Source organism: Stegastes partitus, unplaced genomic scaffold (genome assembly GCF_000690725.1).
Source record: "Stegastes partitus isolate 25-593 unplaced genomic scaffold, Stegastes_partitus-1.0.2 Scaffold1432, whole genome shotgun sequence".
NCBI lineage: Eukaryota > Metazoa > Chordata > Actinopteri > Pomacentridae > Stegastes > Stegastes partitus.
This window is the reverse complement of record NW_007579163.1, coordinates 143,892-166,450: the sequence shown is the minus strand read 5'-3', so window position 1 is coordinate 166,450 and position 22,559 is coordinate 143,892. Positions and strand designations below refer to the sequence as shown.

The 22,559-nt window shown below is 38.5% G+C and overlaps 2 protein-coding genes across 2 annotated transcripts; one reads left to right on the top strand and one right to left on the bottom strand.

Moving 5' to 3' along the window:
- Positions 1-1,054: 1,054 nt before the first annotated feature.
- Positions 1,055-12,067, bottom strand: dbf4 (DBF4-CDC7 kinase regulatory subunit). Its single transcript, XM_008299566.1, has 13 exons — positions 12,028-12,067; positions 11,772-11,889; positions 9,356-9,528; positions 7,781-7,981; positions 7,621-7,671; positions 7,461-7,530; positions 7,271-7,362; positions 7,126-7,171; positions 6,947-6,992; positions 6,726-6,851; positions 5,607-5,721; positions 4,626-4,741; positions 1,055-4,088 (listed from the first exon to the last, which is right to left on the bottom strand). The coding sequence occupies exons 2-13, from the start codon at positions 11,830-11,832 to the stop codon at positions 3,302-3,304; spliced, it is 1,884 nt and encodes a 627-aa protein (XP_008297788.1). The 5' UTR covers positions 11,833-11,889; positions 12,028-12,067; the 3' UTR covers positions 1,055-3,301.
- A 651-nt stretch (positions 12,068-12,718) lies between these two features.
- slc25a40 (solute carrier family 25 member 40) lies at positions 12,719-22,080 on the top strand. The gene is made up of 10 exons (XM_008299565.1): positions 12,719-12,861; positions 13,064-13,168; positions 14,873-14,932; positions 15,021-15,127; positions 15,859-15,926; positions 16,157-16,281; positions 18,654-18,937; positions 19,050-19,131; positions 21,019-21,099; positions 21,184-22,080. Exons 2-10 carry the CDS (start codon positions 13,069-13,071, stop codon positions 21,315-21,317), a joined length of 1,041 nt encoding a protein of 346 aa, XP_008297787.1. The 5' UTR covers positions 12,719-12,861; positions 13,064-13,068; the 3' UTR covers positions 21,318-22,080.
- The last annotated feature ends 479 nt before the right edge of the window (positions 22,081-22,559 follow it).

Sequence of the window (22,559 nt, the reverse complement as noted above, 5' to 3'; positions counted from 1 at the left end):
GTAAAGTTTGCATATTCTCACTGGACTGAATTTCAACATTTGGACGTTGTGTTCAGATCATGAAAACCTGCAAAAGATAAACAAGAACAGATATTACTTCAATGTCACAGGTATAAAACACATAAAGAAGGAGCAGCTTGTGCTAATAAAGCTCAGCGGCAGCAGAGCATTGTCTGTATGAGAGCAGCAACAGCGAGTGCATTCAGCAGAGCTCTTTATTTGCCGTGTTTGTACCTCAGAACACGTTGATGGGCCTGTTTTCGTTCTCAATGCCAGTGGCACAGACACTCCCATTTGACCCAGTGCATCCATTTGAGAGCAGCGAGGGGACGGAGAACAAGGGCACTATGCTAATGCACTATATGCAGGGAATACAGAATTTAACCCATGCAGTGCCTACTTTACCTACAAGACTGTAGCATTTTGCTTTGCTGAAAGAAGGCCAGATGTGTTTATAAATCTACCCCCAGGATCTCTGCAAGGATTACCGCAGCGAATACTAAGGAATTCAGCTCTAGTGGAGCTTAAAAGACTGGATTGTTGAGGCCATAAACAATAATATCTGATTTAAAAGATCTGATGATGACCATATCAGCTGAGTTTTTAAACATGAACAATATTATATTTATGGTTTTGTGCTTATTTAGCCATAAAAAAAAGTAAAGCACACAAAATGAAACCCAAAACTTAAAAATAATGTCTGACATCTACAAAAAGTAAGATAAAGTTTAACTTGTGCTGATGTACATCTTAAGAAACTCCAATAAAACATTTCCTGTTCTACATTATTATATATTATTAATGAAATAGGTGCTACGTGGGGACTGTAGAAGCCGACAATTACTTATTTCCATACCAAAATTAGATTTTTAGGGAGGTTTATTTCACTAAAAGGTTTGTTTTAGCTGGAAATTGCGTAAACAGGTAGAAAAAAAAAATCACTAAGACATTGTTAGAGATGTTAATCTGCGAAGACACCCCAGAGACATGACAATTTTCCCACATGGCATTTTCATTAAAAATGCAAAAACTAAATAAAAACAGTTAATTCTTGTTTTTACTCTTGTGCCATTTCCAGCCTTAAGAGTTTTATTTGATGAATAAAAAAGTCACTATAAATCAAAAGTTTGCATGGGGATGAATGAAAAATAAACTTTTCAGCGCCCTCTGGTGGATAAACTCTGCATCGTGACAGTATCAGCATATTAGTTAATATTGAGGCGTTTACTGGCATCCTCCTATATGCAACAAGCTCAAATCTGCAGGTATATCATGTTTGAAGGTAGAGGTTGTGCACTCTGCTGATAAATCCCAGCAGCAGCAGCAGCAGGGTTCCATCCGTACGACATAAACGCCCACGTTCACCCCTTTTCGTTTGTAGTTCTGCTGTGCTTGTACCTCAGAAACACACTCATTTTCTTAACGCCAGTGGCACAGAGGCTCCCATTTGACCCGGAGCGTCCATTTGAGAGCGGCAAGGGGGAACAAGGACGCTGCGCTAATGCACTAAACGCAGGGAAAAAAGGGGAGACGCTGAGCTAATGCATCAGGGGGAAAATAAATAAATAAAAAGACACGTGAAGGCAGGTCATTAAGAAGTGCACTTAGGACGAATCCTAAAATGTCAAATACCACACATTCATCACATATACACAATGAGCACATGTATTTTATTACTGTAACACAGACACCAGCCGTCCCCTGTGGTTGGAAAGATGTGCTAAAGGTTATTGTTTTGACCTGAGCTGCCTTTTTTTTCTCCTCCAACTGTTGCTCTTTAGACATTCACTATTCAGAGGAAAAGACCGCAATACAATAAAAATAAACCTTTCTGTAAAACTGTTTTTCTAGTGGCAATAAATGGTATCCGTGCTGGAAAATTACTGCCCTGTCAGAATTACGAAAATGACAATAATGTACAAACAGAAGTGAGCGTGTAATATCACTTAAATGTCAGAAGAGTAAAAAATCTATCACTTCTTAATAACTGCATTATTTCTAATTTGAAAGGTAGATTATTTCCTCTTATGAACAATTAAAACAAGTACTGTAGAAAGTCCACAGTGAAAATTTAGTCCCCAAAGTGCAACAAAAGTGAATCCACTTGTGATCACTAAAACTAGTCCACCTGTGATGTCCAATCAGTCCAAGTGCACAAATATGGTTCAGAAAGATCCTCACTTTTGGACCTAAGAGCTGTTTCTATCTGCATGTCTACATCTTGGCTCCACACGGAAAATAACTGAACAAGAGGAGCTGAAAAATCTGATTGTGAGACTTTAAAAAGATGGAAAATGTTACAGAAAGATCAACTAAAAATCATCTGCAGCAGTGATCAGGAGGTCGAGAAGGAGCCACAGTAGCACTAATCAGGGCTGCAGTGGTCGCAATAAAACCCTGATGAACAGACAAAGGCAGCTGCTTCAGACTTGGTAGAGGGGTTATCAATGGAAATCAGAGTTTCTGTGAAGCTCAGACACTTCACAACATCAAACTCAATGGACGGCATCTAATAAAACACCCTTACTTACTCTTTGGTGCAAAACTGCAAGATGAAACTGCTAAAGAACCTGAACAGAAGCCTGATGATTGTTGGGAGCACATCTTGGATGAGACCAAGATTAATTTGGTTTAGATGGAGTCTAGCATCTAGTGAATGCATAGTCCTGACAGTAAAGCACGGAGGTGGCAGCATGATGATGATAAGGGGCTGCATAAGTGCAAAAGCTGTTTGGGAGATGACATTTATATATATTGTTCGAAGAAGAGGAATATTCCAGCATAATATTCATCCCAATCATTAGAAAGTTTAATTAGCAAGTGTTAAAAAAGGAAAGATGTGAACTTACGGTGGAGTCTGTATTGTTAATAAAGTAAATATGAACTATTAGTTTAGAAGTTACTCTACTGTTAAATAATGGAACTATTAAGGTGATGTAATTCGTCTCTTCTGACATTTAGGTGATATTTTATATTGTGCATGTTTTGAGTTTAAAATCAAAATGCCAAATGAATGTCAGCGAAGGGTTGCAAATAAAAACAATGTGTATAATGTCAAAAATTTTACATTTTATCACCACTGTTAAAAGTAATTCTCCTGCTGAGATGTGATCTTTTCACTTTAAAGCTTACTATACTCTGCAAAGAAAATGTTAACGTGAACCAGTAGCTGCCGTTTATCAGTAGCAGGGGGTAAACCGAAAGCCTGTGTGGATCCTTCCATCGTCTTTTTTTTTAACATGTTTTTCAAATACAACAAAAATCTAAAGACCAGCGTAGTCTCTGGAACAGACAGTCCAGCTTATCCCTTCAGTTCATTTGACCTCTCCTTGTCTGGAAATCCATGAAACTCCACGTCCATGTCATCGCTGGACTGGAAAAGCTTCCACAGACTCAGCATGGAGTCAGGATCGTCTCTCGGCTTTTCAACGGACGTGTCCACTTTCCGTCTCTTGCGCTTATAAACTCTGACTCTCCTCTGAATCTTTCGGACCAAAGAGAAGCTTTGTGTAGGACGGCTTTCTTCTTCTTCTTCCTTTTCTGAGAGATTATTTACGGCGACCGTCTCTGGTGAAACATTTCTGTCCTTAGCGGCCTCAAACAGCAACGGATCCTTTTTCAAATCAGGATCCTCGTGTACATTTGTCTCCTCGTCGATGCTTTTTGAGGATATTTCATTCCGTGCATCCACACTACGGAGGCGAGTGTTCCTGTCTTGGTGAGATGTTAGGTCCTCCTGGTCGGTCTGTGGAACTCTGAAGGGAAAAGAGTGGTCCGTTTCCAGCTTCACCCGAGAAACTTGAGCCTGTTTGGCTTTTTGCGTACAAGAATCCTGTCTGCATGGCCGCTTTCGTGCGAGAGATTTGTGCTTGGACCTGTCCCAGTAGGTGTTGCAGTTCCTCGGATAGCGCTCTCTGAGAATCAGAGATGCAGAATCAGGCGTCGATGTCTTTTTTAAATTGTGTCCTGAATGCGATCCCTCGTCTCCGTCAACAGTCTCTGAGGGATCAAGATCTCCCTTCTGCCCGAGGTCAGTTCTCCCACGTGGTCCAGGAACAATCAGAACAGAGGAAACGCTGCACTTTGGTCTAACAGGAATTAAAGAAAAATCAGAAATTAGTTGAGTGCTGTGAAATATGTATTTGATTGAGCCTAAAATTATGCACAGCCATGAGAAATGTTGATTTATAGTGAATTTCTGTTTCATTAATGGGCTTCTTTTGCTCTAACAAGTGACAAAAGGCAGTAAAACAATGAGTTGAGATGTTCATGATGGATTTTTGACTACAGTTGTAGATGCTAACAGTCTGTCTGCATGTCTCCATTGGGATGTTGTTCCTCACTTCTTTTACAATACATCATTTTGGACATTGCATTTTAATAAAAAACATACATAAAAAAAATACAATTCAAATTCATCATTAGCATCCTCTAACACAAACATCTTACTGTCTTTGTCACTTATTTGTCATTTCCAAGAGGAAACCTATTGGTCAAATAAATCAAAAGTTGGCATGAGTTTGAATAATTTGGGGTTTAATTGTGCATCAGCTTTGCTCATGACAACTGTGTATACATGTGTTTTACTTATTTAAGTTTCAGGTTTCAAAGTAAAAAAAAGTTACCTTTTAACTTTGGTTCTGATGTGGACGAAGTTGCAGCTCAGGGCCGAGACCAGTCCGTCCACCACCGAGTATTTATCACTCTTGGAGAAAGCCTTGTGACGGTCGCTCTGCAGATGCTGAACAAAAAAAATGACCCGTTTGAATCATGGATAATTACAGCTGTCCGGTAAAAGGCTACTGAGGGGACAATTTTCTCTATTGCATAAGCTCCTACATACAAAAAAAACAACTCCTTTTCCAAGCTTCTGCTACATGACAAACTGTGCACAGTGAGGGAAGGTAATTTACTGAGCAACCTAATGGAGCATTTTGATGATGAGCATCATTTCCATGATTACGTTAAACACCGCAGCAGCTCCTCCTCCCACCATTGTGCCGAGACTCAAAATAGACGGCAATTACAGATAAGCGCGGTTATTTTTCTGTGTCAATTATTGATTTGATTCAGCTCAGTGTTCATACATTTCATTTATACATTCGGAGCTGAAAGCAGCACCATGTTTAATTAAAATGAAAACGACACATACCGGACCATGTAACATGTATTATTATTATTATTTTTACAGCATCAGCATCATCAAGATGAGAAATGTGGAATTTTAAATGCAGTTTTTTTTCATACATGGTTCATATAAAGGCTGAATTACTGAATAACTGGAGGTTTATATTTGTTCATTTCTAATTTAATATCAAAACACATCTACGCTTTGATAAAAATGCTGTCACACTTGCATATATAAATGAGTAAAAAACACAAAATAATAAAGTTGCTTTCAGTAACTACGCAGTAAAGAGTGATCTCTAGACTGTTTTGATGTTTTTATAGCTATTTAATAACTTCACTTCGCTGTGTAATCCAATTAGAGTTTAAGACATCTTTCAAAATGAGCACATACAAAAGGTAATATTAGGACTTGAAATGACGAGTATCTAAATCATATACGCTCTGTGTTGTGTGCGTTTTCTGAAGTGCTATCTTACCATTGTGAGGCTGTCGTATTTGATCATGCAGCACTCGCAGTAGCCGCCTCGTTTCTTGTCTCGGTTCTTCTTTCGGCCGTGAGCTTTCTCCTCGCTGCCCGAGGCCTTCGCACCTCTGTACAGGACAGGAGTCCGGAAGGCAAAGAAATAAAAATAAGATGAAAGAGATGTGGAATTCTGCATTTTTTATGTGTTTTTTATTCCTTTTTGATGGGATTTTTTTTTTATTTTTTTGGAGCGCCTCAAGCAGAGCACCACAGAACTTGAAATTCTTGCTGCACATCCAGGAGCTTCAAAATTGACCAAACATACAACCCTGAATTAGGAAATGTACATTCATTAGTGAGTTGATTAAGTCCCATTCAGACATGAGGATAAATAACATTGCTGCCACCACCACAGTGACCGTATTTGTCATACAGATTGAACAGTAAATTACAGTAAAGTGAAAATATATTATTGCACTAATAAACAGACTAAGCCTAAATCCTGCAGCTGATAAACTGTGACTCTGTGTGAAAGCTCAGCTGATAACTTATAATTATGGGTAATTAATAAAGCTAGTGCTGCTGTTTTCTCTCTTTTGAGAGACTCATATGGATCCTGCTGCTGTCTGATGCTGCAAGAATTCAATAAACTCAGAGGAAAATGTCTGACAAACAGCTGGAAGCAACAAACTAAACTTCAGCTCCTGGATTACATTAATTATTACAAACTGTCTTTATTATTTTCATGGAAATTTCAGTTTTTAATAGATATAATAGATGTGAAGTGTTTTGTGATTTTAGAACTGCATCTTTTGCTCTCTGTGATGTTTTTGGACCAATATTGGTGCTGAAATATTAAAAATGTAAGTTAGTCAGTTTAAGTCACTGAAAATCTTCAGCACAGTTAGGAATTAGGAACAGAACATCCTGCATACAAACTTACACACAGCATTACAAATGTTGCTGATGCGAGTAAATTAAGGCTATATACTGACACTGAATATACTTAGGGTGAAATGTCAGGGGATACAACTTGCTCAACAGCAAGTGATTCAGTTGTGTGTGGTGAGAGGTTTTTCAAAAATGAGGCATGCAACTGTGCACATGTTAAATTAGCTAAAAGTAACGCTACCTATGTCCTCGCTGCTTGGTTCCAACAGGATCCTTCTCGTCGGGACAGAAGGGGCTGCAGGGAGCGACAGTCTTCAGGTTGAACTCTGGCATGTTTGGCATCGTGAGGTAGATTGGACGGTAGTGTCTGATGAGGACAGATACACGTTACACAGTGCACAGATGAAAACAACTTAAAGACGTTAGATTCGGACACAGGTTCTTGTGATAAAATCATCTCACCTGCTTGAATCTTCAACCTTGATGAAAGGTTTACTGATCCTCCCCCCTGCAACACACATCATGGATTGCAACACGTATTTACAGAACAACATGGGTACTGAACAGTCCTGCCTACAAATAAAGAATGATTCATAAAAATCAGCTCAGAAAACTTGCATGATCCTAATAAAGATATCTACCTTTGCATTTCTGAAAGACTTGCTTTGCTGCTGGCTCAGCTTTGACCTTTTAATAGTGACAGAAAAAGAAGTTGAAAACAAGACTTAATGTTGAAAAACAATCACTTTTATGATAATATTTCATTTTATAAATAATGCATTCAACCTGTGAACGTATGGTTGTTTTGGATGCAGCAGCTGCAGGAACCTGGCTGCTGCTGATGATCCTTTTTTTCTTCTGAACATAAGCCAACACATCTGCAATAAAACAACACAACTACAGCTTCATGCACAGCACAAATGCAAACAATGGAGAAAAATGGTTAAAGTGGTGCAACACAAACTGTGCTACATACCATCTATGTAGAGGATTTTCACACCCCACTCCAGAGCATTTGACAGGATCTTGTTCATTTGTACCCTCTCCTAGAAACAAACAAGTGAGTTTTAACACTGAAAAGCAAAAGAGGCAACTGGAATTCTTCAGCGACTATCATCAGCGTTGACTTAACTAACCTGCTCCTTCACTACTCTCTCCACCAAAGACTTCCCTCGGCTCGTGGCAAACTGCAAAACAGCGACAGAAAAATGAAAATGACTGATGTTAATGACTGGAAAAACAACGTACAAGACATGAGCGTCAGTACAATCTACAAACGTATGTGGTTGAACTTACGGCATCTGTTTGAACCTGGGACCTGCTTTTGCTGTCCCCGCTGACGTCGGGTCGGCGCGGGTTGGATCGAGGCTGTGGTGAACTCTGTCCAGAGTCGGGGCTCGGCACTGGAGAGTCATGTCTGAGGCAACGAACGTAGCGAGCCTCCCGCTTGTTCGACACCAAATACTTAATTTCCTTACTGAAGAACTTCTCAACAATCTGAATGACAAGAAGAAGAAACAGACAAAATTGTTAAACCTAAGGCGCGAAATAAATCCATTTCATATTCAAACAAAGCAATTAGCAAATCATAAAGAAGGTCGCCAGTTTGCGTCCCGATGGGGCACCGGAATCTTTCTGCATGGAGTCTCCATGTTCTCTCCGTGCAGCGTGGGTTCTCTCCGGGTTCTCTGGCTTCCTCCCACACAGTCCAAAAACATGTTGAGGTTAATTGGTGATTCTAAATTGTCTGTAGGTGTGAATGTGAGTGTGCTTGGTTGTCTGTCTCTAAGTGTAGCCCTGTGATAGACTGGTGACCTGTCCAGGGTGTCCCCTGCCTTCACCCTGAGTCGGCTGGGATAGACTCCAGCCCCCCACGACCGTAATGAGGATTAAGCGGTGGATGGAGAATGGATGGATGGATGGAAATTTGAAGCTATATTTGAATGACTGTATCAGAGCTACTAAAGATTAAAGCCTGAACATTTCACTGCTAGTTATTTTTCAATCATGCCTTTAATTCAGAATCTGCAATACTGGACAAGTGGATCAAAAAAATCTCTGATCATGGGTGAGTCAAAATGCAAAAAAAATTCATTAAAAACTCCATCTGGTTCAGAAAATATCACTGGTGGACTTCTGCATTATTAATTGTTTTTGTTACTGTGTCATCAAATATAGTGCTTTCTTCAACGTTTCTTTTTTTAAATCTTTCATCCCACCTATTATTAGATCTACTTGTGCAGTATAGCAGATTCTGAATCAATGTATGGATGAGAAATATCAGCAAAAATTTTAGACTTTCATCTTCCATAGTTTCTAAGATATTGTGGTTCAAACTGTCTCGTATTTCAATGCGTAAAAAAAACATGATAAAAGCGGGTCGACAAGCATTTTTTTCAAAAAAATTATCTTAAAAAGCACTTGATATCAATGTACATTTCACAGATACCATTTTAAATATCTGTATTTTATGCCATACATATGTGAAGTAAATCAGAGCTGGTCGAGCAGAAATTATTCTTAACATGTGATCATTTGAGATGAACTGACTAAAGAGTAAACTCGCTTCACAAACACAAAAAACAAAATTCAACCATTGTATTGCCAGCAATACTAAAAACATTCAAGTAATTGCTTGTTCTTGGTCTTATTTCAGTCACAGCATCATAACAATGACGTAAACTGATCATATTTCGGGAGCTGATAGGTCAGTCTTTGCAAATATAACGCCATAGCAACACAAAATATGATAGTATGCGTTGTGATGAACTCGGTAGCACATCCGCACAGCCTGACCGTACATATGTGAAGCTGTCTCGAGAGAAATGACTGATTCTAAGTTTCCGACAGTCACATCTGTCTGTGCCTCACCCCTCCCAGGTCTTTGATGTCAGCCTCCAGCCTCTCTGCTATTCTGTTTGACGGCAGGTCCAAGTAAAACACCTTCCCAGCAAAGGGTTTGACTTGTGCAGCAGCAGAAGACACGAGCGACGTTATCTTCATGTGGCTCAGCGTCGTCTTATCGCCGGCACTTCCACCTTTTCCTAAAAGACAATCAGAGGATAACAGAATAAATTAACGAGCTCAGTGGTATTCTTTTGCTTTAAACATTAATCAGATAACTCAACTAACACAAAAAAATCCATTAATGTTCAATTAGTTATGTATCAGGTCACTTCTGTTAACTCTTTATATGACACCCATTGCCTGTTTAATGTCAAGTTTTGTCCTCATCTGACTCACTTGGGGAAAAGATTATGTAAATTAGCTCCCTTGTCTTGGTTTGTCTTAAGATAAGCCGAGGATAAACTGGACTGAAGCCCACCAGAGCTGAGAGTTTCCTCCTGACATTTATATCACATCCTGCTGCTCAATCTTTCGCTTTAATTGTTGAAATCTGCTTTTAGAGAAAAACACACGTAGCACGTCACTCTCTTTTCTTTGCTGACTTTGTTGATTATTTAAATCTTCTGAAAGGTCATTGTGATTGTTGCCAACAAGCCCACAAAGCTGCTGTAAAGAGTCACAGTTTCTGCAGTGAAATTATTGGGAGCAATGTGGTCACATTAGGAATAAATCCAGTATAAATAGCACTACATTGTTATTGTCTGTTAAAGTTTCTCCTTGAGAATTACAACTGTTTCAGGTACATCAAATGGATTATTACAGAGAATTTTTGCAGTTGTGGCATTTTGGTAAGAATTGAAATGAAATAAATAAAAAATAAGGCAACAGACAGCCAGTCACAGATTGATAATGCAGTTTATTAGCCTACCATTACAACCAAGTGTGGATAGTTTAATTGGCTCAGTACAGTTTGTCTGTTTTATGAATGGCAGTGTCTTCTAAATCATGATTAAATGGAAATATTGATCAAAATCATTTTAAAAAACAGAATTTAAAAAAGGTCTGCCACTGCACTGTGTGATTTAGGTAGACTATGGGCCTGTATAGTTGGGATGCTGTCTTGTTGTCCTTTACAGAAATTTCTAATAAGTACATAAAGTAAACATATAAAAGGTAAAACATCTGACACTTAGTGCTGAACTATAGTATCAATATCCCTTGCAATATTACTTTCATCAACAGTTTGTGCAATATCAGATTCAGTAGGATTATTCCAAAATGCAGGCGTGAATATAGCAGGAGGTCCCTCCTGCCACCTGCTATCAGACTCTATAATGTGCAATAAAACCACATGGCTGCATAACGATGACATTTCATGTACATACACTTTTAAAATCCATCTTTTGCACGGTCTAATTTTGCACACTTGGTCCCTATTTGTTTATCTTATTTTTATTTTATATTGTATATTTTGTTTTATATCTTATGTGTCCCTTCAATGTTGGGTGTCTTGTGGGGTTGTCTGTGTTTTAATGTAACAAGTAATTTCCTGTAAACGGATCAATAAAGTAACTATCCTATCCTATTATGTGTAACATTTCACTTTCATGTGCAATATTTCAGTTTCAGGTGCAACATTGTCAATGTAGTGTGTCATTTTTTTTATGTGCAATATTTCAATATTATTGGCAGCATTATTTTATTTTACTTTTCTATACTGGTCTTATTTTAGGTATCACACTTATATTTTAATGCTTTTCTGATAGGCACTGCATTCATTCTCAAGTCATTTAGTTTTTTTCTGAACAATATCTGGCACAAGCATTTCCCTTGGGATGAATAAAGTTTTTATAATCCTATAATAAAAATGTAAAAGCTCTGGCTGTTCTCCAGTGATATCCAGCTACTTAAATTTGAGACATCTTAATATAAAATTTCACCAAAACAACAAAGGGGATTTAATTTAGTTTTTTAAAAATGACATTTATCACATTCTTTGCAGATCCACATCCACACAACACAACGAGTAGCTTTAATATATCTATATCTATACCTATACCTATATCTATATATGAAGAGTTCATTTGCCAAGACAGATAACTCCATTTTTGTAGATTTTAGAAAACTTATTTTTTTGTTGTTGTTTGCTTGAGATAGTATGAATCAAACCGAAGCTGAGTGGATTTGACTCAGTAGAAATGACATAAATAGAGATAACTTAAGTTTGATTGATGTTGTCTCAGGTAGACGATGGAAAAGTGGGTTTTCTGAAGGTTTGTGAAGACGGAGTTATCTGTTTTTGCAAATTAACTCTTCATAGATAGATAGATAGATTTGTTTATATCTTTAGCCATTAGTTAGTTGACTTTAACCTACGTTTCAAACACACATAAACAGCCAGTTAACATTCATATAACACGGAAATAAACATCATAAGTACCTTCCCACTTGGCTCCTGTTGGCCTCTGGGTGCGTTTCGGCTTCATTTTATTCTCTTTCATGGAGAAATAAATATTTTTTCTATTCGGTCAACATAACCCAAAGTCCTCTTCTGCCCCCTGCTAGTAAACAAGGATATAGTTGTTTACAAAGAGTATGACCAAACAAGAGCTTAACTTGTGAAACTGAGCCGAGACACGCAGCTCTCTGCCCCCTTTAACTTAAACCGAACTGCTTCAAATTGAATCTTAACGTACGTTCACAGCCGCGGCTCTCCAGCGGACTCACAGCTTCGCCGGTTGGCCGCTTAGCTCACATTATTTCGCGGAATAACGTCGATGAGAGCCGCGGTAGCATGTTTGCCAACGTAAAATATCCACAGAGAAGCGGTTTAACAAAAAAAATTCAGCCACTTTTGGTCAACTTTTTTTCTATCGCTGTTTGTCTACAAAGTCCATTTCCCGCTTTAAATCCGGTGAAGAGAAAGTCTGTGATGCCAGGTTTGACACCTTCCGTCCACGCAATCACCACCAGTATAAACAGCCATGCAGCTACACGTAACTGTTAGTTTTTAAAATAAATTAAGTTCATGTTTTAGTCTTTAGCAACACATTTGACTTTGGTAACTTTACTGCACTTATATAAGCTATATTTTAGGAAAACAGAGTTATTTGCTTTGGAACGGAAAAGCTCCAAACCTGGCAACACTGAGAAATAGGTAAACGCATTTATGTTTGAATATGATGTTTCGTCATAATTGTAAAATTTAATAAAGTGATATTAAATAAAAAACCTGTATCGGTAAAATGTTTAGCTAAAAGACTAATCATGTTTTTATATGTGTGGATATTTTATTTTTGGCTAGCTAATGTAAAAAAGTACGAAGATTTCAAGAATGTGCGCCGCTGAAATCAGTATTACGTCCTGATGTAATGTTTGTTATGTGTTAATAGCTAACTGCTGACCCCGGACACACACCGACACACGTGCTGTAACTGTCAGAGCCTTCAGGACAGCAGCAAGAAACACAAATTCTCAGAGTTATGTACGTGTTCATTGACGACATCGTTGCTGCTGAGGCGCTATAGCAGGTATGAAGTTGGCTAAGCTAGTTAGCTAAGCAAGGTTAGCCAGAGAAGTGTGTTCCTCATGTGACAACGCACCAACTAATCCAGGGTTTCTGTGGACACGAATCAGCTTGTTTGGCAAATGATTGTACACGTGTTAACTAACGAATGGATTTAAATGCGTGTAGCGTCATGTCATGTTGCGCATCTGTTGTGTTTCCTGTAGACAGTATGAGTGCTCAGGGTGCTGCTCCTCCGGCCACTAATGGCATCACTCCGGTTCAACAGATGGTGGCGTCCTGCTCCGGAGCCATCCTCACATCTCTGTTCGGTGAGACGCCCACAGATGTGTTCATTTAAACCTGATAGTTGCACCATTTCGAGTTATTTCAAAGTGTAATGAGGATAAAACGTGAGGCAGCCACATCGATGGGGAGTACGGGCAGCCAGAGCAGTGGTTCTCCAACTATGTGCCTTAGAATTAGTCTTATTTATCATTATTGTCATCATAATTAACTATGATCACATGATAAGAGCAAGACAAGGATGGCCAGTTTTAGCCTCAAGCTGCTATATCTTATAGGTTTGTAAAACTAATTTTTGCTTTTAAAAATAACTTATTTAACAGTAACTTGAATGACTGATTCTTTAAATAGTCCAGTAGAAATGGAGTAAAATCACCCATAAGATCCCATAAAACAATAATTAGACCAGATCTGTTGTCTGTGTTGCTGATTAACAAACAAAACAAAGGCAAGAAGACACTGCAAATTCTTTCCATGTGCGGCCTAATAATAGCTGATCGACCTACAGCAGCAGGACAGAACCCAGCTTTTTCATTTTCAAAAAGCTGCTCATGCCTTTTTATTCATAATCCTGCCTTCGTGAATCAGCATACTGGCTGCAAAGAAATGTCAACAATGTAAACTGTGTGCTTTCTTTGCTTGTGCAAACACAAAATGCCAAGCAGTGTGAGGTGATGGTGTGTCCCAAGGACCCAAAACTTGCATTTTTGATCAACAATATGGTATTCATTTGGAGAGCTTTACTACGTGATGTGGAATATTTGTTACTCTTCCTATTTTTGTAATTTTTTTTTTTTTTTTTAATTCAAAGTTTTTTCCTATTTTTGTAATTTAAAAAAAATGCAAATCTCGAGCGATGCATAAATTGCTCAGACTTAATACCTGTCATGGGTAGTCTCTCCATTGTTGCAGTTTTAGTTGAACCTAGCAGTAATGCAGTTAAATTCAACAGTGCTGTATTGTTTTGAGCACTGATGCACGTTAATAGTCATTTTGGAAGCTGATGTCTGTTATATTTAGTGGGTCCAAACAAGCACAAATACTTCCCTGAAAGTGACCATGAAGTTCAATCAGCACCTTCTATAAAACAGTTACAACAAAAACTAAATATTAGAACTTTCGTGAAGGAAGATTTACTACAAACCTGTTGTCTGAGATTTCCGAATACACTCTCATATACATTTATTTTCAGTTTCTGCTGAAGGTACAGGATTGTTTTTTTGTTGTAGTAATGAAGTCAAACTTTAATTTTGGCTCACATTCAGACACCGACGGGAAGCTCCGCAGCCTTTGGCTCGAGGGCCAAACAAAAGGCTGCTGAGTTGATGAGCTTCGTTGTCACAAAGCCCAGAAGAACAACAACGAGCCAGTATGGATTTTGTGAAAATGATAATGTGGGGTATTCTTAGTAGATCCTGTATGCAACTTTCACAAAACAAGAAGTGACCTGATGTGCACTGTGATCGAACACTGAACTGGTTTCAAACTGTTGTACATTTTGTTTGTTTGCTGGAATAATTAAACAACCAAAACTCTCTTTACTTCAGAAAACCGTTAATAATCATAATAATAATGTAAAATACATAGCATGGGATTTGCAGCAACCAAGTGGCACACATCAGTGTCATTATAGATACATGTATAGGTATTGATGTGCTGTTTGAGAAGAAAGACACACAAAGAAAGACATGACATTGTTGCACACGTGTTGAGTTGTTGCTCTTTTTCAGTCACACCTTTGGATGTGGTGAAGATCCGACTGCAAGCACAGAGAAGTCCCTTCCCCAAAGGTACATGAATTTAAATTGAGTTTTTATTGGCTTATAGTATAGTAAATATTAATGCTAATATATGTTGTTGTTTTTAAATGTCTTTTAGGGAAATGCTTTGTCTACTGCAATGGACTCATGGACCACTTATGTGTGTGTGAAAACGGCAACTCCAAGGCCTGGTACAAAGCTCCGGGTCACTTCAGCGGCACTTTGGTAAAACATTTGCATTTTGTTGACAATACTAATACACAAAGGTTTAGTAGTCAGACAAGCTCTCGGTCCCGTTTGGGTTTTGTTTTTGTGGTTGATAAAGCCTGGTACTCTGTGTGTAAAATAGAGCTGCAGCGATTATTCAGTTAGTTGTCAACTATTTAATTAAGGGGCAACTATTTCAGTGATCAAATTATTGGTTTGAGTGGATTTTTTTAAAAGAAAAATAGTGAAATAAGATAAACGACACTGATTGGAGGTGTTACAACAAAACAATTCATGTATAGTGTAGATAAGTAACCTCAATAACTATTATTTTACACTAGAGCTGCAACAATACATTGATTTGTTGTAAACTAATTAATTAATTGGTAACTATTTTAAGAATGTCTTTAAAGAACATAAAGAGAAAAAAACAGGTTTTGCACCAAAGAGCTGCAGAGATTAATTAATCAACTATTTTGAAACTTGATTAATTAATTTAAGTAATTCTCTACAAAAAAAAAAAGTGAAAATTCTTTGATTGACCGTTAAATGTGAATATTTTCAGTTTTATGTCCTCCTCTGTGACAGTAAACTGAATATCTTTGGACAAAACAAGACATTTGAGGACGTCATCTTAGATATTTTTTGACATTTATCAACCAAAAGACTAATTGCTTGATTGAGAAAATGATCGCTGGTTGTATAACTGATAGAAAACATCACTGACTCTTCCTTCTGCGTCTCTGAAGGATGCCTTCGTCAAGATAGTCCGTCACGAGGGCATCGCGTCGCTATGGAGCGGTCTGCCTCCAACCCTGTGAGTGTCTCTTTCATTCCCTCTACATTGAACACATGTGATGGATCAATGGTCATTTATCCTGTTGCTCCCTCTGAGGCGGTACTAATTGGTGAATGAGCCGCCACAGGCCTCTTCCAAGTGTCATTACCAAAGATTGATTCACGCTAAGTGACACTGAGCTGTATCTTCACATTACTCATGAGTTTGTTTTTGTGGGATGACTTTCGCGTGACGTGTCAACTCTGCAGCGTGATGGCGGTGCCGGCTACGGTGATCTACTTCACGTGTTACGATCAGCTGTGTGCAGCTCTGAGGGTCCGGATGGGAGACCGAGCTCAGGAGGCTCCTCTGCTGGCAGGAGCCATCGCCAGGGGTGAGCTTGCTTATTTTACTGAAGAAAAAAACAACTGCTTCCAGCTCTAACAGGACACATATTGATAACAGTACAAGCTCTTACATCTATTACTGGTAATAGTCTGTCGTTAGGTAATTACAAAGCTCAACCCTCTCGACTCAACACAGTTTCTGGGCGTTTTTATTGTATTTCCTGTTGGATTTTTCGTCACTGCAGCCTCAATTTTCATTGCAAAATGTTTTCAGTGCAGCATGACACACTTTTTAATGGCATAAACCACAAAAAAATAAAATGGAAGTTGATTTTCTTTGATTGTTTATGTGATTATTTAAGTATGCACATGTGTTACTCTGTAATATACATATTTTACTACTTATCTTAATTGGTTTCAATACTATCCTACTATAACATCCTGCAGTTCAGACAGAATTACCAGAATATTTGTAAAGTGAATGTTGGTTCTGGCTGAGTCACTCATAACTTCACAGCTGCACCGAGGAACGCAGGTGTTTTCGTTTCGATTCTGATTCAATATTCTGTTCATATTGATCCCACGTGCATTTTTTTTGTCAACAGGAACAGAAATGAAGGTATGTTGAGTATAAAAAAAACCCTCAAATGACCAAAGAGATGCGTGAACATAGTGACTAGAAATGCCGTCGTTCATGATGCCCATAATGATGAATAATAATCTTGATCTACAGAGCACTTTTGAAAACATAAGTACTTTAGAAGGCAGCCAATCAGAACAGAAAAGTCATAAAATATTAGAGTTTTAGTTTTAAACACAACATGGTGTTTAAAAAAAAAACTCACAGTGCTGTAAAAGGTAGAAACATTTTTGGAAGAAATAAAAGACAGCTTAAAGGAAATAAAAACTCAATTATTTTCAGGAAAAGTTGTCGGATTAAAGTATGTTTTAAGACGAGAGTTCGTTCTGTCGACATGGTTTTCTTGAACAGACTCCTTCCAACCCGGCCATTGGAACAAAAAGAGCTTAATGTCCGATTTGAGTTTTAAGGCGACTAAAAGATCAGAGAAAACCAGGAGAAAGGCCATGAAGGGCTTTAAAAGTGATCAATAATATCCTATAATCTATCCTAAAACATACTGGAAGTATAGAGGCTAAAACAGGAGGGATGTGCTTTGTTTGTTCTTTCCTAAAAGCCCGGCAGCTGAGTTCTAAACTATCGACGCAGACGGTCAATATGGAGACTGTCCACCGTTTGCTGCCTACGTTTACCCCACTCATCATGGATCTGCACAGATTGCAAATAACATCTTGATCCAGAGCTGCTCGCTCCTCCAGTAGAGCCTGTCGAAGCTGTTGCTGAGTTTCGTGGTTTTTTCTCGGTGGTGGAATCGTGCACATTCAAACCTGCAGCTCTTCACCTACAGCTCCATCCAGCATGATGTCCTTTTGTCTGGCTGAACACAGCATGTTGCATAAGTGTTTTATCACAGCTGCTTTTGTGTTGTTGTTTTTTTATCAGGATAGAGTCGAGCTTTGTTGAGCTTTCAGAGCTCACTGAGCACATGGCAGGATTTGGTCTTTATTTTAGCAACAGAGGCCTAGTGATGAAAAAAACATTGCAGACTTCACACGTAACGATATTTCTGAGGATTGTATGACTTTTCTGTTCTATTTTCCTGCATTGTGAAGCACTTTGAAACCTGGATTTTGAAACGTGTTCTATAAATAAAGATTGTTATGTTATATTAGCCAAAAATATAGAAGTGGTGCATTTCTTTTCTTCCACAAGTGTAGAATTTGGTACGTGTAATTACCCTTTAAAGTAGGCGTGCCAAATAATGCGACTTTTGATTGAATATGACTTAAATTAGGGGGTTTTTTTTTTCGAAAAATGTGAGCGCAACACAGGAGTAGTTTCAGGACTGTTAGAAAGCTGAAAATCCAACAAATTTTTCTATTTTTGCACTTTCTGACTGTGATAAATGTTGTAATTTTCACGTTTTTTTAAACCTCAACATTCTTTCAAACATTGGTTTTGGGGTTTGGAGAGCTAAAAATATACGCAGCATTTTGAGTCATCAGTATTACGGTTTATTTCAGCATGTCGCAGTATTTTAATAATGCTGGGGATTTAATTTCCAGATTACTTTAAAAGAGCAACCATTCTTAACTTTTGGCTTTTTGTCCCACATCAGATTTCATTTAGAGAAGCTGAGAGATGTTGTTACCATGACTCATCGTCTGATTCTCTTATTGATAACTGAGTGATTATTAAAACTAACTTATTAAAAAAAGAACAGCAGGAGGAGGGAAATCAGTTTCATCAAGACGTAAATCAGCTTTTTAATTAAAATGCTCCACCGAACGGAAATTGGCCCTTTTTTCACGTCTTGTTTGTGGTTTCTTTGTGCGTCAGTGGGCTCGGCGACGGTGATCAGTCCTCTGGAGCTGATCCGGACGAAGCTTCAGTCTCAGAAACAGTCGTACGGGGAGCTGACTCAGCTGATCCGCTCGGCGGTGGAGGCTGAAGGCTGGCGGTCTCTGTGGAGGGGTCTGGGCCCGACGCTGCTCCGGGACGTGCCCTTCTCCGCCATGTACTGGTACAACTACGAGAGAGCCAAGAGCTGGCTGTGTGCGCGGCACAACACCAGGGAGCCCACGTTCACCATCACCTTCATAGCCGGAGCCGTGTCGGGATCCGTGAGTTCTTTTTCTGAAGCGGCTTCCAGTCTGCAGAAGCACAGTCATGACTCAGCAAAAAAAGAACAAACAATATCACAATTCATTATTTGCTCTTTGTGTTTGCTTTCAGGTTGCGTCCATTGTGACTTTACCTTTCGATGTCGTCAAGACAAGGAGACAGGTGGAGCTGGGAGAGCTGCAAGCAAAGAACTGTAATTATGCCATTATTTCTTTTATTTATTATTCGATATTTAGACTAATAAATGCATCTAAAGAGTGCAAAAGTTTTACAACAGTGATTCAGGGTTAAGCAGAAACACTGTGGAGTAGTTGAGCTAATTTATGATTTACTAGTTAAATTCAGGAGAAAAACAGCAGGCAGATAAAATAGCAAATCTATGGGAAGCTGGTCTTTTTGTATTTTCATTGTTAATAGCTACAACATAAGATTTCAGTGGAGTTATATCAAGGTGACTAAAGATTCTTTTCACCTCTTATCAAACACAGTCAGCTTTCTTGGCCAAGAATGTGAGCACATACAAGGAATTTGACTTTTAAAATACGCCAACAAAATAAAATACATGTGCATTTAAACAAGTTAAAGAAGGTATAAAACTATAGATATGTGTAAGATAGCATGTTGAAAGTGAATCAGAAAGCCTTCTTCAGTTTAAATTAAAGGCCAATTTGTGTTTTTCAATACTGTGTCCACAAGCAGATGCACAACGTAAATCTGTAAATCTGATCGTCCACCCAAAGTGTGAAGCCTGTAAGAAAAGAGCAAAAGAGTCTTAAAGAAACTGTGTTCAACATAAGGAGGAATACAATCCTCACATAGCTATTGTAGTGTGACTACATCGTCCGCTTTTATGAAATAAACCCACCAGACTTTGTTTTTATAGCACTTCTTGTACAAATAAAGTGCTTTACGGGACGGCTGGAATGACAATAAAAAGACAATAAAAAACAGTCCCACCATACCAACATAATGTTAGAAATGAAGGAGTCAATGAAACAGGGAGAGGAAACGCTGTCAGAAATAAATATGAGGAAACACCAGAGGCACGATCAGTCAAAAGTCATAGAAGCAAATAAGACAATGACAGCAAGGGAGGCGATTAAAAGACGTCAAATACACAATAGCAAAATAATAGATGATAAAAGATGGATTAAATAGATGGAAAATATAAATGATTGCCAGCATTAATTTTTACTGTTCTGTTCTAGCCTTATTTACTTGTACTCTGTACAAGTAGGGCCTCGTGCTCAGCCTGTGGCACTAATAATAGTAATAATAAGAAGAAGAATGATGATTGGATGGATGATAATAATAATAATTATTACTATTATTATTGCACATAATCTTAAAATATTGTTATTATTATTAGTAGTATTGCTATAAATCAAAACAAATAACAAAATCAGTCAAAAGTCAGACTGAAGGGAAAGATGTTGGGTTTGTGTTTAAACATATCAACGCTCTTTGCTGTTCCATGAACGCAAATAACAAAATGCAGCCTCACTGTGGAGGTTTTGGTTTAATTAAAAGACCAGATAGCCTTGAGGTTCATTAGATAAAAGCGACTCTAATAAACATGTAGGACAAAGGCCATTAATAACTTAATGAATCAATAACATTCAGACAGATGTTCCGTGCAGAGACTTCAAAACTCCTGTAGCGTTTGCTCTCCTTCCGGTCTTAGTGGACACCCGAGCTGCTGAGTTTTGAAGCGGTGGAGATGTATTTTTATTCTACAGGTAATAAAATAAAACTGCATAATGAATGGATGAGCTGGCTTTAACCGGCGGGCAGTTCAAGGTGTTATTGATCAGCCGAATTTACGCTGTCGGACGTCACGTGACTGTTATCAGGGTCACAAGTCAAAGTCGGGATGAAACTGCAGCATTAGTGGCTGATAAGTGTCTATTAACCTTGTCCCTGTTGAACATTAAACATCTTCTCTCTTCATATGAAATGTCTCTGGTCCTTTAGCTGTATGTAGACCGTAGAAAGTGTGTAGGGTGTTTTACTGCTGTCAGATTTGGCAAACAGAAACAGTATGTAAAGGTTCATCTAACTGTTTTTTTTGTGTTTTTAGTGTCCGGTGATGTGTCCTCCTCCACCCTCAGTGTGATGAGCAGGATCGTGGCGCAGGACGGCTTTGGCGGACTCTTCGCAGGTAGACACCTCCTGGATATTTTGCCTTCTATATTAGAATCCAAGTAAATGATTCATAACGTCGTATCCGTCGCCCCTCTGCCAGGTCTCCTCCCCAGACTGATCAAAGTGGCTCCGGCCTGCGCCATCATGATCAGCTCGTACGAGTTCGGAAAGGCCTTCTTCCGCAAACACAACCAGGAGAGGATTCTGGGGCCGCCGCAGACCAGCAACACCTGAGAGACTGAACAACATTAAAACTGCACTATACCTAAACACAAGAGGCTTGTATTGCCAAATTAAGAACTTAGGTTGAAATGAGAGCCAAAAAAGTAAATAAAAGAATCACTCACTTGACCCTTTTCTACACTGCAAGATATTACAGATGATCAAATTTATATTAACTGCTTTTTTTATTGTAGTATTTATAATAAAATGTTCCGTTGTTTTATGTTCACGCCTGTAGATGCACAACGGGAAAGAAATATTTTTATCAAAACGATGTGAGATGTATTTACCTGCCAGCAGATGGCAGCCACAGTGTTGTTAATAACAATAATGTCATTTTCCAGGTGTTTAATGTGGTTTCTTTGTGATCCTGTGCCTCAAGTCATGAAGTTAGAGTCTAACCTCAAAGTCAGTGTATCTTCCGAACCTCCATGTTTTTGCACTTGTGCTCCAACACTGTGTTGATGTTGTGTAACAACAGAGACGCACAAAAGCTCACGTAGTGCCAGCACAGCATCGAGCAAGTGTTAAGCAACAATAGTTCTCTTTTTTTCAATTTGACAAAAGATGACCGACACATGCACACTTTATGAAACTTCTCAAATGTCATATATACACACCAGATTTTCATGTCATTGACTGTATGAAGCTTTATCACCTCTTGTTGACAAGAAACTCAAGCCGTCCTGTCATATTTTCTGTGTTTCAGCAAGTGGAGTTTATTCAGAATGAAAGATAAAAAGGCAAATAAATAAACAATAAAACGTCTGCTGTACGTCTTCTGTGCAAATGACTGCTGGAAAAAAGCTGAAGGCAAATAGAAAAGCTCTAGTATATGAAAGAAGTGAGTCCACCCCTGTGCATCATCCCTGAAAAACCAAATGATGTGTGTAACAGTTGAACAGCAGAAAATTTCCTCTCATGAACAATCAAAAACAAACACTTTAGAAAGACTGTATTAAAACTTCAGGCCCCAATGTAGAAACTCAATGCAACAAAAGTGTGATAACTAAAGTCCACCCATGTTTTCCAATCAGTCTAACTGCATAAACGTGGTTCTAAAATGAGCTGTGAACAGCACAACTTTCTCAGTTTTGGACCTATGAGCTGCAAATATGTCTGCATCATGGCTCTATGTGGAAAAGAAAAAAAAATCAGATAGTGAGACTTCAAAAAGATGGCAGAGTGAGCATTAAAAAAAAAATCAGTGGAAACAGTGTCAGCAGTAATCAGGAGGTCTACAAGGAGCCATAG